Raw genomic sequence first — 14,587 nt, 5'->3', positions numbered from 1 at the left:
GTTTAATCCAAATTCACTAGAAATACTTAGAAAAGGTCAGAAGATTAAAGAATGACTCAGTTTAGCAAATTGTTCTACACTCTCGCTTTGAAAATTTTTATTGGGCTTTACCTCTGAGAGACAATCTATTATTTTCCCTGCTTATTTTATTTTATCCCACATTTGCTCTGTGGTGTGTATCACTCCCACCATTTCAACCTTTTACTTCTTCATCTTCAGCTTGATATCTTGCTTGAATTTTATTTGGGTGAATAATTATCTATCTATATCTATATCTATATCTATATTTTAATATTTTACATTCCATTTAATACCTTTTAGCTTCTTTAAAAGTCATTTTTTTTCTTATTTCAACAATTTCCTGACACAATTTTCAAGATATTTAAAAGAACCTAATTATTCTTTTCTTAACATTTTCAAAAACTAGCATCAGCTTGATTTACCATACTAAATATAAAACTGTATACTCTGAAACCACAAAAATGTTGAAAACCTTCTCTCTGGTATTTTGATAAATTAGGTATAGGGACAAATCTAGACTTAGCCCTATTCTAAGGCCTAGGTCTGTGACCTAGGGACACCAAATCACAGTGTCCAAACTAGCCGAGGAAGTTACTCTCAGCATTTTAACACCAATGACTTTCCTAAGACATTTTCAGAAATACTGGTCTAACCTAAAGTTAAAGCAAAATTCTTATATATTATGTAGGAGATATAATACATTAACCATATGAACATAAAATTACATAAGATTTATCTGATTAAATCTCTCCCCATCCATCTGAAACAGGGCTCAAAGTGGTTCCCCTCTGGATCCCTAACACGGTGAAGCTAAACATCAGAAAGTCAAGGAGCATTTATACTGGGGGAGCAGGCACTGGCATAGAATTAACAGAGGGAAGCACTCCAGAGGTGACCCTGGCCACTGGCATCATTTCTAGAACTAGCTGATACTATGAAGTAATAATATTTAGACAAAGATATCAGTACTTTTCTGTCTCGAGGAGTGCCACCCTTCAAGTGGGCTCCTCTAAGAGTCTATGCCCTTATTTTGAAATGATTTCAGTGCTTAGACTGTTTTTGAGTACTCTTGGAATTACCTTTAAAGCTTAGAGCATAGTTTTATAAAGATCTTTGACAGCAGCCAATCAAAATTATGTTAGGTCCAATTTAATTACTGGAATACTACCAACACTCCTTTGAGGATAATTTGAAGACCAAATCTTAGCATTAACCTGAGTATTGATTTATGGGATTTATGAGCTTATATGAAAATAGATATAAAAGAGGTATTGTTACATGTTTGAACTAACAGCAGCACTAATTTGGAAGCTACTCTTAAGAGACTAGTTATATCACTTTAGAGTCAGAACCTATATTTTGCTTTTATCTAAAATAAGATAAAACCCATTTAATCCATTTATTTAGTTCTGAATCTTATTGTATATCAAATTAGTTTACCAATTTAATATATTTTTGAAAATCTTTTGAAAATATAAAAATTATATATGTTTTTGAGTCTTAATATTACAGGTATTATTATGAATGAAAGGAACCTTATACTCCTCTTATTTCCTGCCCTTAACTATAAAGAACAAACAAATTTTGGTAAATTTTCTTTGTTGCTCTCTTGATTTATTTTCTATTTAAAACTAGATCCTAAAAATTAGACAAATTTTCAGAGTAAAATAGATTTTTACATAATCTTCAGATTGCTTTCTCTGGTCAGAATAAGATTTTATTTTAATTAACCAAATGCAAATATTTAAATATTCTAAATTTAAAACCTCTTAGATAAGTATGTATGTTTTTGTTGTTAAAACAATATTCCATAATTATCTTATATAAAATAAATCCTTTTTGCCCTTAAAATAAATAAATAGATAGGTAGGAAGGTAGATAGATAGATGATAGATAGATAGATAGATAGATAGATAGATAGATAGATAGATAGATAAATAAATAAAAACCTCTTAATTACTGTCCCTAGAGTATCTAAAGTCAAAGAGAGACTTTATAAGGAAACAATTAAAATGGCTTTATTACTTGCAGTGGAAAATGCCCATGACGCAGCACAATTTTTTTGATCCAATGGGCCATGAGTCCATCCAGGCCATTTATAATAAGCAACAAAAAACTCCGGAAGATCAATTATTGCAGGTACAGCCTAAAGAAGAGGCAGATGTGTCATATTTTTTTTTTTAAATATATCTCAATAACCACTATAAGAAAATTCCATGCCCTTTTGTAATGTTTATCATTGCTTTTTATTTTATACATTCGAGTTTTCTGAATGACATTCCTGAAAAGCATTAAAGATTTCTATTTCACATATGTTTAAAAATAACAATTTAATGTGGAGAATTATAACATAGTTACAAAGTCATAAGAATAATCCACAGAATGCTTTCTTCTGAATTACCAATAGTACAAAGATTTCGGCCAATGTTTCTGTCATCTTAAATCAGTTTTGGTTATCCTTGTGAAACACCGGGTGCTATTATTTAAATTCGGCCTCATAAATAATATTTACTTCGTGTCCCTCCTATATTCGAAAGTATGAGTGATTTCATGTAAAATTAATTTTAAAACAATGCATTTGTGGCAATTATGCATTAACACAGTTGGAGCCCAAGGAACACCAATTTTACACCAGCTATTGGGAAACAAAACTGGGACAAATTGGTTGATATTTATAAAATCCTTGAAGATTAAAGAGGACTTCAGGAAGTGTATAATGCCAAATATACAATACCTTTATGTCTTAAGAGCTCATGTTTAAGTCCTGACGGAGTCAATGTCAGCTGCTGTCTTTCCAAGAAGTCAAATTAAATGTTACAGATCTTGCTCTATTCATGTCACTCAAAGAATATCTAAAACACAATGCCCTGTTTTTCCCCAAACTCTTCTAAAGATTGTTCACTTCCATAAACAATCAGGACTCTAACCAAATAAGGATCCATTTTTTAATTTTTATCATTTATGCATACACACCTATGTGATATAATCAGGGCAAATATTATTCACTCTACTTTATACATGAGGAAACTTTTAAAATAAAAGGACACACTAAAGCTTCTCAGTTAAATAAGAAATAACCCTGAAACTAGACCTAGGTTTTAGAATTCATAACACTATGCTACATTTATTATTTCCTCCACTTTATTAGAAATACATGGATATTTTGCAGCAGAAGTAAAATGTCTATAAAAGCTAAAATTGTATTTATTAAAGTCTTACGATTGTGCATTGAACAAGTCAGGCTGTTGCTCCAACATCTTATAAACAAAATTACTTCCAACAAGTATATAATAGCTTTAAAGACGAAAGGAAAATACAGATGTACATGTTTGTTTGAAAAAGTAACCATCTAAAATAACTATAAATTTGAAATTGAATGATAGAATTCAATTTTTGTTTAAAGAACTATTATCACCTGATAAAAAAGTTATTAAATCCTGATGTCCATTACTAGTAACACTGCTATTTAGATGATAGAAGAAAAATGCAGAAAACATCAATCAGAGTAGAGTACCTGAACGATAACTTGAAGAGCAGTATAATAGAAATCTAGGTGCTTTTAGATTCTTATGCCATTAGATTGACCACAATAAAAAATTATAATTGGAACAGAATAAATTTACTTCTCTGAGTAAATAGTTTCAGAGATATAGATTCACTCTCCAAAGGAGTCTTTCTAACTGGGACAGAAATACAGTCATTCCTCCTTATCTGCAGTTTTGCTTTCTATGGTTTTAGTTACCCACAGTCAACCATGGTCCAAAAATATCAAATGGAAAATTCCAGAAATAAATAATGCATAAGTTTTAAATTGTATACTGGTCTGAGTAGCATGATAAAATCTTGCACCATCACACTCCATTCCACCCACAACATATATCTATGTCTGGTATATCTATGTTGTATTGCTCCCCATCCATTAGTTGCTTAGTAGCCAATTCAATTATCAGATAAGTTGTCGGCGAGAGAGACCACATTCACATAACTTTTATTACAGTATAAATTGTTATAAATTGTTCTATTTTATTATTAGTTATTGTTGTTAATTTCTTACTGTGCCTAATTTATAAATTAAATTTTATCACAGGTACGTGTGTATATATATATATATATATATATATATATATACACACACACATATATGTATATGAAAAAATACAGCATATATAAGGTTTAGTACATTCAGAGTCTTGGAACTTATCCCCCATCGATAAGGGGGGACTACTGTACACATTTCTTATACATTACTCATATCTTTCAAATTTATTAGTGGTCTAGGAATGTGCTTTTAAGCATTTATAATACTAAGTTGCCTCAAGTTCCAAAAAAGAAAGTGAGCATCAGTTGTTATTTTTTCACTTTATAATTCCAATTTAATACCATAGGAAGGATATTTCCCTTCCATACTACTGAAGCAATAAAAATAAAACTAGTATTTCAAATACATTTCAGAAAGATTGAGTTATTTAGAATTTGACTTCTACATTCCAAAGACCACCTGAAAGCTTTGTGCATGGGAAGTACTTAATAAATATCTAATAATAATGAGGAGAAAATAATGAAGTAGATTTCATTTCAAGAAAAAATAACAATTTTTCCTTTGCGGGCAAATTAAGTTAATTTATAATACCAGTATGCATTTGTTGCTTTTATGATTTATTCAAAAAATATATGTAAATGGCTAATCCTTTTCAATAAGATAAAGCAATAGAGAAACAAGAAGTAAAACAACTTTTTTATTGAAAACAGATTTATGAACCCACTAACCCTGCTCAATTCATGAAGCTCACGTATTGGATCTACCACTTATTCAATATGTTTTCTTTCTAAAAACAAGCCCATAAAATTTGAGGTTCAATGGGCATATATTATCTTGCAATTTTATTTGCCTTATGATACTAAACAACCTTACATAATAAACATGGCAAATTTTATACCCCATGATTACATAATTACTATAGTCCCTTGTAGACTGTTTTTAAAGAGCTTATAAATAAAAAGATAAGCATCGCAGAATAACAGCTTTTAGGAATTGGCTTTAATAAATACTTTTTTTTTCTTTTTATTTTTTTTTTGCCAAAGCATAGTTTAACAAAGAAAAAGAATCAAGAAGATCAGCTGAGTGATAGAAATTTCAAAATAGTGGCTTAAAAAGTTAAAAATTTATATTTTAAAAAGATTTACACTATTACCTAGGGTGTTTTAAATTCTTTTAATTATAATATTGAAAAAAATTAGTCATAATCTAATTATATTTCCAAATTAACAGTAGTCAAATCTGAGGTTAAATTGGAATAGTCTCCTTACTTTGATTATTTCCATTTGGAAATTAGAGATTAAAGATATTGTGAACAAATATAAGAATTAAATGAGAATTTTTTTACAGTAATGCCTGCATTAGATTCAATCAAAACCTCTGAAAGAATAATGGAAACAATTACAGGGCAGCTTAGAATAAACTAATCAAATTCTGAACATTCTGGACATTCTTAGTATGAGCCCATATCTACACAATATCTACTATATGAGTCATTCCCTCTATCTCTAGTTGCACTTTCTCCTACTTAAATTTGGATAATCAGAGTGACCTGAGAATCAAGGAAGGCAACAGAGAATATCATTCTGTCTGACCTTTACAATACAAGGCCATGAATACCAAGAAATTTCTTCTAAACTATTTGATATTGGAGAGGAAAGAGCTAATTTTCTTGTTGCTAGTGGCAAAATGAATTTTTCATCTTCAACAATATTTGCCTTTATGCCTTAACTCTGAAAGAATTATGCTTTGATACTTCTCTAGTTTGTATTCATAGAGTAATTTTTAAATGATCTACTTCTCATAAATGTCAATATTCAGTGATCATGCTATAGCAGGTAGTGCTAGTTCTTCTCCAGTTCTTCCTTTTTTCATAGACTTTCCCTTTATTCATAGTAATAGCAATTTTAGCTCAATAAATGCAAGCTCAAAAAAATGACTGCATTACCTAGCACCTCCTGGGCTACTACGTGTGGCTATATTACTAAGTGCTGACCTATTGGATGTAAACAGAAGTGTCACTGGAAGCTTCTGAGAACTTTCCTTAAGAGACTTCTGGCACTTTACTTTTACTCCTTTTTATTGATCGCTTTTTTTTTTTTTTCTTTTACTGCTGGCAGGAATTTGGGTATTATAGATAGACATGGAGCAGACTTCTTAAACCATTAGAAGGCCTTGAATATGAAGACTCTGGAAAATGGAACAAGAAGGAAGAAGGCTGGGAGGCCAACGCCACAAAGTGCAATTTTAATAGAGGACCACTCACCTCCAGATTTGTTGATAAGAGATCGATTACTATGTTATTTAAGTCACTATTATTTTGGATATTTGTCACTCTCGGATGAGTCAAATCATAACTAAAACGGCACATATTATCGACAGGAAAGCTGCTAGAGCAATACTATATTTCACTGAACCCAGGATATCAACTGTAAAAATCATCCCAATTTCAGAGGTAAAAAAATGAAGAAAATGTGCATCTAGAAGTTGATGATATTTCCTAAAATGAGTTTCTTAGAACACCAATAATGTAGTATGATAATACATAATTACAAAAGGAGTTAATTAATCAAATAGTTCTGAGAAACACTGGTTTTGAAAATTAAATAGATTTTTGTCCTCACTGTAATATTTTTTAATAAACTATCTAAGTTTTGTGCAGCTATAAGAAATGAAAGTAATATTCATGATTTTAAATGTTCTTGACCCAATGTAAAGTATTTTATTTCATGTTATTTTTACTGTGCAGCAGAATAAAGGACTAGTGTTTCATGAAATAGACTTTAGGGAAAACTGTGGTATGGACTAGATAGATCTAGGCTTGGGGAGGCCAGAAATAGGTACAGCAAATCAACACACCAAACCGCCTCAGGAATCCACTTAATAGCCCCAAATATTTATTGATAGACAGAGAGAAAATGAATTTTCACATTTCTTTTCGAAGATTTGTCTTGTGATGATCAATTCATCCCCACGGTGCTGTTCAAGTCATGTTCAATTATATCACAGAGTTATGGATCAGACTGTGACTAAATATGGAAAAATAAAACTGTAAACTCAGAAAATGATTTGAGAGAGAAGACATTCATTCTGCCACAGATTCAGCTGAATAAGGAGTAAGGCTGGATGTATATTTCTAAAGTTCTCTGAAGGGTTTGAGGTTTCATTCTGAGGGAAGGAAAGAAAAGACAAAGGCTTGAGAAGACAGAGGCAAACGTTTTGGTTCTCTTTGGATTTCAAAACTCTTAAAATTCAGAGACAGCAAGAACAATTGGCATTCTATCCTTTCTCTGGATCTTTACTTACACAGATGAGAAGGTTCTGAGATGAGCTGAGGGACATGTACACTTAAAGAGGCTCCACCATGACATCTGGCTGTGCCCCTCTTCTGCAGCATCATTGGCACCTACTGTATTTTATAAAATTATTATAAAAACCCGACATCATTTGCTTTATGTTATGTAAGTGAAAGCTAAATATCAATTTAATGGGAAAAATGGTCATTTTTGTTCAATATTATATAAAGAACATAAATACATAACTGTATTTTTTACTTTTCTAGTCAGCGTTTTAGTTTCTATGGAGGCTTCTGTTTGCACAGGTGACAAACATTATTGGAATCAAATAGAAGATGCTTGTTCGGGCAGGGTTATTTCTAATCAAATCAAAAATTTCAATAACCTATGAAGGGTAAAATCTAGACATATTAATAATTAACTTTGATTTTTTCCAGAGGTACTTCTTATCCCTTAGTTCTTGCTGTCATTGAAATATATTTCAGACAGAGAAAAACAAATTCCTCCTATTACAACTAATGACTAGAGAAATAAATCCAGTCAATAAAATACAGTATGTTAGACAATGATAAAGTATTCAGGTTATTTAATAAATTTTCATTTTTCACCTCGATGATTAATGGTTTTAAAAGTTATTGTGTAATACATAAAATATTATTTTACTCTAACTTCCAACAACCATTAAAACTTATTTTTCCTCTGTTAGTAATGCCAACTAAAATATGCTAAAGTCATTTATATTGAGTGACTGAGAAAAGATGTACTAGTAAACTGTGAGGATGACAAAAAAAATTTAGAACATTTTTACATACATCAGTCTCATAACATATAAGATAGTGCAGCTACAGGCTTCTCAATGCTTTAATAGTTTCCAAGTAGCTTTACCTTAGATGCAATACTTATCTGTAACAGCTTTTGTTAACTTTGTTGTTTTCCTTGGGGAATCAACAACAACAGAATTATTTTAAAAAATTTTAACTGAGTTGAGTATAGAAATAAACTCAATTTCTCCATTTCTGTTTGAAAATAGTATATTTCATTTCAAATATTTGCAATATTTATAATAGGATATAACACAGTGAAGTTTTTTGAAGTTATTTCTCAAATTCAAAAGCACTTGAATAGTATGTCTGGAAAAACAATCAGGTAGAGTTGTCGATTAGATTAGATTTGATACGATTTGATTTGATTTCGCAACATAGTAGAACTTTCAGGTTCACCAGAAATATGTAAACTCCATCAGAGTCAATAAATCCAGAGCTATATCTTTTCTTATGAAATAAAACACTCCAAATGATGAAGAGTTGGATAATTTAGTCCTTACAGAACTGGCCTTTTGCAGAATACTGCTATACTCCCAAGGTTAATCTGAGAGAGAAGGAACAATTCTATATATTATATAATGGCATTTCTTTAATGTTTTACTATAGTCAAAGAACTATACTAAGCACTTCTCATTCAGCACTTAATGCACTTCTTACAACCTCATGAACTAGGTACTACCACTATCACTATTTCACAGAGAAGGAAACTGAGGAAATAAGTGAAGGAGCCATGTTGACCCAAGCACACAAGCTCTGCAGCTCATGTCTATCACTCTATGCAGAATGGTGCCAGATGGATAAATGCAGCTGCCTACACATGCCTAGTAACGGATTTCAACTGTGATATCTCTGTTGGCTCAAGAGGACCTCAGTGAATGTCAGTTTTGCATACAGTTATAATTGGTTGTCTCCATTGTTTTCTTTCTGATACTCTGAGAACATTCTATTTTATCCCTGAATGTTCTTCTGCTCCCTCTAGCACCGTTATTTCAATATTTTAGCTTAAGTTAGCATTTTCTAAAGTATGCTTTGTGGAGCCATATTCTGGGGAATATTAACAATTATTATAAACAAACAAACAAAAAGGTTCTCTGATCTCATGAATTTAGGAAATAGTGGATGAAAAAATGTTAATGGAATAAGGATTCTCGATGTGTTTGATAAACTAATGAATAGTGTAAATCTTCAGAAGAAAGATATAATGCACCATTTCACAAACTTATTTGACCACTGATGGAATACCTTTATTTGCAATCTTTCAAGACCAGTGGTCCATAGAACAAATGTTGAGAAATATTGAAATAAGGTTTAAACCATGTCATAGCCTGTTTTGTATCATAAAATGTCAAAAGACACAATGAGCAGAATTTAAAGTTCTTGTGGGGAGCTATAGTTCTTCTGAAGGCCAGCTCCCAATCAGTCCCTTTGTGAGTCTATTCATACAACATATAACATTTCAATAGACTGACAGAGAAGGGTCGATTCATTGAATCGTTTTTAATATTTTTAGTGTAGAACAATTTGGAACAGAGTTGTACAATCAAGGCATGAATTTGAAAAATCTCAAGATAATACTTTGGGAAAAAGGTAAGCATAAACTGATTAGCTGTCATTTGTTGACCTGACACTAGACATAATCCTAAAGTGGGTGAAGTGGAGCCTTTGTGTACAACGAGAAGCTATGTGGGCTAGGCAGGGTTCCTCTCAGTCTTCTTTCTTTCCCATTTTTTACTTCCTTTCATCCACTATGCTTGTACCTAGAGAAAACAACAAGTTTATATTTCCTTGTGTCTGCCCTCATTTAGGACTGCCATTCAAAATTCTTAATTACCTTTTCCAATCCTCCACTATCAACATATTTCTATTCCTCATTGTTCCTCTACAAAAGTTCATTTGAATTAAACTAATTCATAGAGATTAACATTTTTTTCATATTTATATGATCATGGAACTCTTTGTACAATGCCTATTGATATTTCTCTAACTCATCTTTGGCAGACACATTCTGAGAATAGTGAGTTAAGCCAAGGAAGTAATGAAGCCAGGAAAACAACCAGGGAAAAGAAAATCTTCCTCAGGAAGTGAGGATGACTCATGGCTCATCTTTTTCACCCAGGATAGAGAATTTTGTGAAACACAACTTGCATTTAGGTAATGTGGTCAAGGGAGATGTTTTAGAGCGGGAATGCAATGGAGTTTCTTAGCACAATTATTATCATTGTTGTCAGCTGCCTACTCTAACTGTACATAAACCATTCTATGTTGAAAATAATATTTTAAAAATTAGGAAAAAGTGGGAGGAAGTTATCTAGAAGCATATTCACAAAAGATAATTTATTTTTGATGTACTCAGAGGCATTATCATGAATTGGGATGCTTTCTATGTAGTTACTAGGCAAAGAATTAAACTAGTTTATAGCTCTTCCTGTAGCCACCAGTGTACTTCAGTTCATATTAACTTCATGTTCTTCCTAGAAGTATTTATATTTCTAATTTTCTTATATCTTATCTCTTATTAGGATGAGACCAACACTTAGAAACTTTAAAAGGCCCATGGTCCTCAAGCCCTAGAAACAAGGAGCTATTTCCTTGCCTTACGTCATAAATGGGTAATCAAACTCATACAGACCTTACTGCTGAACTTTCCTTATTGCTTTTCTGGAAATACTTGGTAACTGTATTACAATAATTCATAGCATTAGGTAATTTAAATTCTCTCAAATTACTAAGCATCAAGGTTTTTCATTTAAATATCACCATAGTGACTTTTATGCAAACAAATCCCAGTAGCCAATGATGATTTAGAATTAGATTTCCTTTTCTATGCTATTTCTTAAGTGGCAACTTAAGAAAGAAATTTTTCTTATTTTCTCTAGAATATAAAATATTATAAGTTGCAAAAACTAAGACTTAAAAAGAAAATGTTAGAAATAATCTGGAGAAAATGTATATAAACACCCAAAAGAGTATTTGGCTACCTAGGACCCTCAATAAAAGCAAGAGAAACAGCAATCCTTATAAAGAGATAAATTTATTCTTCTCTTAAACAATTCTGCCTCTTTTTTATTCCAGATCAAGCAAAAAAAGAAAAAGAAAAAAGAAAACAGCCAGAAAAAAATGTAAATAACTCTTCTAATTAATCATACAGTTAGGTCACTAAAATCCATGAATCTGAACCACACCTCTAAATATTTTGTATTATACTGATTGTAGAAAAGATCCAAAAATACATCTCTACTGATCATTTTATAAAATTTGCTCTGGTTCAAAGATTAAAGGGCTTTTTGCTATTTTGAAACTGAATGGGCCAAAGCTGAAACTCTAGGGACTATATCGGGGGCAGATTTTTTAAGATGTCTTGGCTCTGTAATTTAAGTAATTCTGTGGTGGCTTTTCATTTCTCTCAATTTCAAAATGCCTTTACCTCTCTCAATTGCAATTTTCTTGTCTTTAAAATGTGGATAATTATGGTACCCACTACATCAAGCTGCTGTGGGAATTAGATGAAATGATGTATGAAAGTGCTTATAAGCATGCTTAACACACAACTACTCAATAAATGGCAGCTATTATTATCTTTTCTGATACTAGTTATAATTTAGAAGGCCCTACTGCTGGAATTTGAATTGGATTAACTCAGGGGATTACATCTCTCAAAAGCAAAGCACATTAAATGTTTAATGAGAAACCTGTGGATTTAGAATTTATCCAAGAGCAAATAACAGCCCCGCTTGCTTTGAAATGCTGAGAGCTTACAGGCAGCCCAAACCTGATATCTTCATTGCAGAGTGAAGAGGCTGCACTCCAGCAGTCTGAGAGCATAGCCCTGTCCTGGGTATTTGTTAAAGGGCCTTGAATACAGTCAACATCTCAGCTGGAAAGTGTGTACCTGAGAGACACCACATATCTCGGGTGATAAAACTGCAGCTCTATGAATTAGAGGTCTGTGATAACTATACGTGTAGAAGCCTCTTCATGAAAGATATCTATTATCAGATGATAACACCTCTTAAAAAGGAAAGGGAAAACCAATACAATAGTGCAAAGCATAAGAGTGTTAGGAAACACAACAATTTATTTAAGGAGTTTGCCAGGCCATCAGGCAAATTTTGAAGATGTTCTTTCAATGGAAATTTTTAGGATTTTTGAGGATAAACCTTTAGTAATCATCATAGCATACACGTCTGCAGTTGCTAGCATTTATTGTATTCTTCTGTAATAATGGTTAGTCCAAGAGATATCAGAACTCTATTTTGATGAATTTAGAAGATAATTGTGTTTACTTCAAGAAAGAAAAATAGGACAACTAATGAGTTTCTAAAGCATTGTGTCACTGAAGAGCCAATGAGTAGAAACATGAATTTCTATGAAATCATTAGAAATGTTAATGAACACACAATTGTTCTTGAAGATAGGAGACTATATCTAATATATAAACTGATATTACTGAACTTTCAGTCTACCTGAAATTTTGAGGGATATGATAATCATTTGGAAAGGTTTTCATTTATATGACAAAATTATAACTTTGAAAACTCAAAACTCACTATTTTAGTTATTTAAAATCGCTTTAAACACACATATGAACACAACGATACAAACACACACATTAATGAGTCAAACAGAGAAAACACTTACTGTTACTTCATTCATACTCAGAAGCATGGGGCTGGGTGGCAAGGTGCCAAGACGATATTTGAAACCTTCTTCTAAAGTCATTCCCCAGAACTGACTGTAGTTCTGAGCTGTCCATCTATCTTACAAATAAAGAAGAAAAAATATGTACAGATTACATTATATCACCTCTATAAATACCTGTTCATTTACATTTCTGAATTTATACAGAAACAAATCTCACAAAATTGAAACTATTACTGCAAGTTAGATGATGTTTATATAAGTGATGCATTATTGATTACTCTAGCAGTGAAGCATATGAGATGCTTTTTCTAAATGAGGTCTATTTCAATTATTTTTATAACTCATATGAGGAAACTGAGGCTATATTATATATGCTAAATTTAAGAATATGAAATCTTTACATGCCAGAATGGATTGAGTGGTAATAAGGTCAATATGTGCAGTTTCTTTTAAATATTATTAAATGCATTTTAAAAAGAAGCTTGAATGTACAGAAATCTAGTTGTAGAATAAGGTAATAAGTTTCATTTATAATTTTGATCTGAATAGAAGTTGAACATGTAAAAAAAGTATGAAAAATTGAAAATAAAATATACTTTAAAAGATTATATCAGTGCTAATTATTTTATTGAAATTTATTGAACTATTTTATTTAAATATTAAAATATTCTATCACATGGGGAGTTAATTTATGTTAAGTGCTCAATCTTAGTTATTAATAATAACAATATAAGTTTAATTGACGTAAAATTAGATTTTAAAAGTGTGTATTTTTCCAGAGACATATTTTGTCCCCTCACATGGAAAAAGGGTTGTTTTCAAAATCTAATATTGAAATTTGAGGACAACAAAAATTCCTTAAGAGATGACAGGAGTTGAAAAATGAGAAAAATGAAAGTAATTTAATTATTGTTTAAATTATCTAGAGATTGAGGGCAATATATTTTCAATACTTAAATCTAACCTTTATCCTGTTGTGTTTATTACCAAAATTGTTTATAATGTGAAAGGCTAATATGAATGACTGAAGATAAAGCTCGATTTTTCATAATATGCCTAGCAAGTTAATACTTTTATAGGATTTGTTAGTTCATAAAACCTTAAGCAATTTTGACCATAATTTTAAAGTGCAATCTCCATCACCCAAGGAATTTCAACAACAAATCCTCTGAATATACTAGATATTGCTGCATTATTTAAGAGATTAACAGGCCCAGCCTTAGGCAAAATCAGAGACATTTTGGGTCATTTAATTAATCACTTAGCAAGGATAAGTACTTTTAAAACTAAATAGAATATAAGAGAAACAATAGGAAATACTAGAGGATATTGCACATAATCAGGGTAAGTACTGTTTATATATGTGTGTGTGTATATAGTGTGTGTGTGTATATAGTGTGTGTGTGTGTGTGTGTGTGTGTGTACAAGGGCATGTGCACATGTGCATGTACTAGGTCACAAAGTTAAATGTATGTTTTAATGAGACATGCTAAAAAGTGTGAAAGGTACTATCTCATATCATTCTCTTTTAACCTGGACTCATAACTTCCTTTTTAATCCAATTTAGCATTTATTGAACATTCTTAATTTGTCATGTTCCCTCATAAACATTAGGAACATTGAAATAAATTTATCTTCAAGGAGCTCATACCTAAAAAAGACTACAGAAGTAGAAATGACTTCAGTATGTGTCATTTATTATAAGAGGGTCAAAGTATGATTAAAGGACTCAAACATAACTCTGCCTGAGGGACTTGGTATAGTTTTTT

At 31.4% G+C, this 14,587-nt stretch overlaps 1 protein-coding gene across 1 annotated transcript in view; it reads right to left on the bottom strand.

Annotated features, from left to right (window-relative positions):
- Positions 1 to 14,587, bottom strand: part of TINAG (tubulointerstitial nephritis antigen) — a 33,875-nt gene that overhangs the window by 7,801 nt on the left and 11,487 nt on the right. Inside the window, exons 4-5 of the mRNA XM_023522676.1 lie at positions 12,816 to 12,930; positions 2,051 to 2,167 (exon numbers count right to left, since the gene is read on the bottom strand). Coding sequence (XP_023378444.1) covers positions 2,051 to 2,167; positions 12,816 to 12,930 — 232 coding nt within the window. The remainder of the gene's footprint in view (positions 1 to 2,050; positions 2,168 to 12,815; positions 12,931 to 14,587) is intronic.

The sequence above is a fragment of the Pteropus vampyrus genome, unplaced genomic scaffold, assembly GCF_000151845.1.
Source record: "Pteropus vampyrus isolate Shadow unplaced genomic scaffold, Pvam_2.0 Scaffold353, whole genome shotgun sequence".
In the NCBI taxonomy this organism is placed as follows: domain Eukaryota; kingdom Metazoa; phylum Chordata; class Mammalia; order Chiroptera; family Pteropodidae; genus Pteropus; species Pteropus vampyrus.
This window is presented reverse-complemented; position numbering and strand designations above follow the sequence as displayed.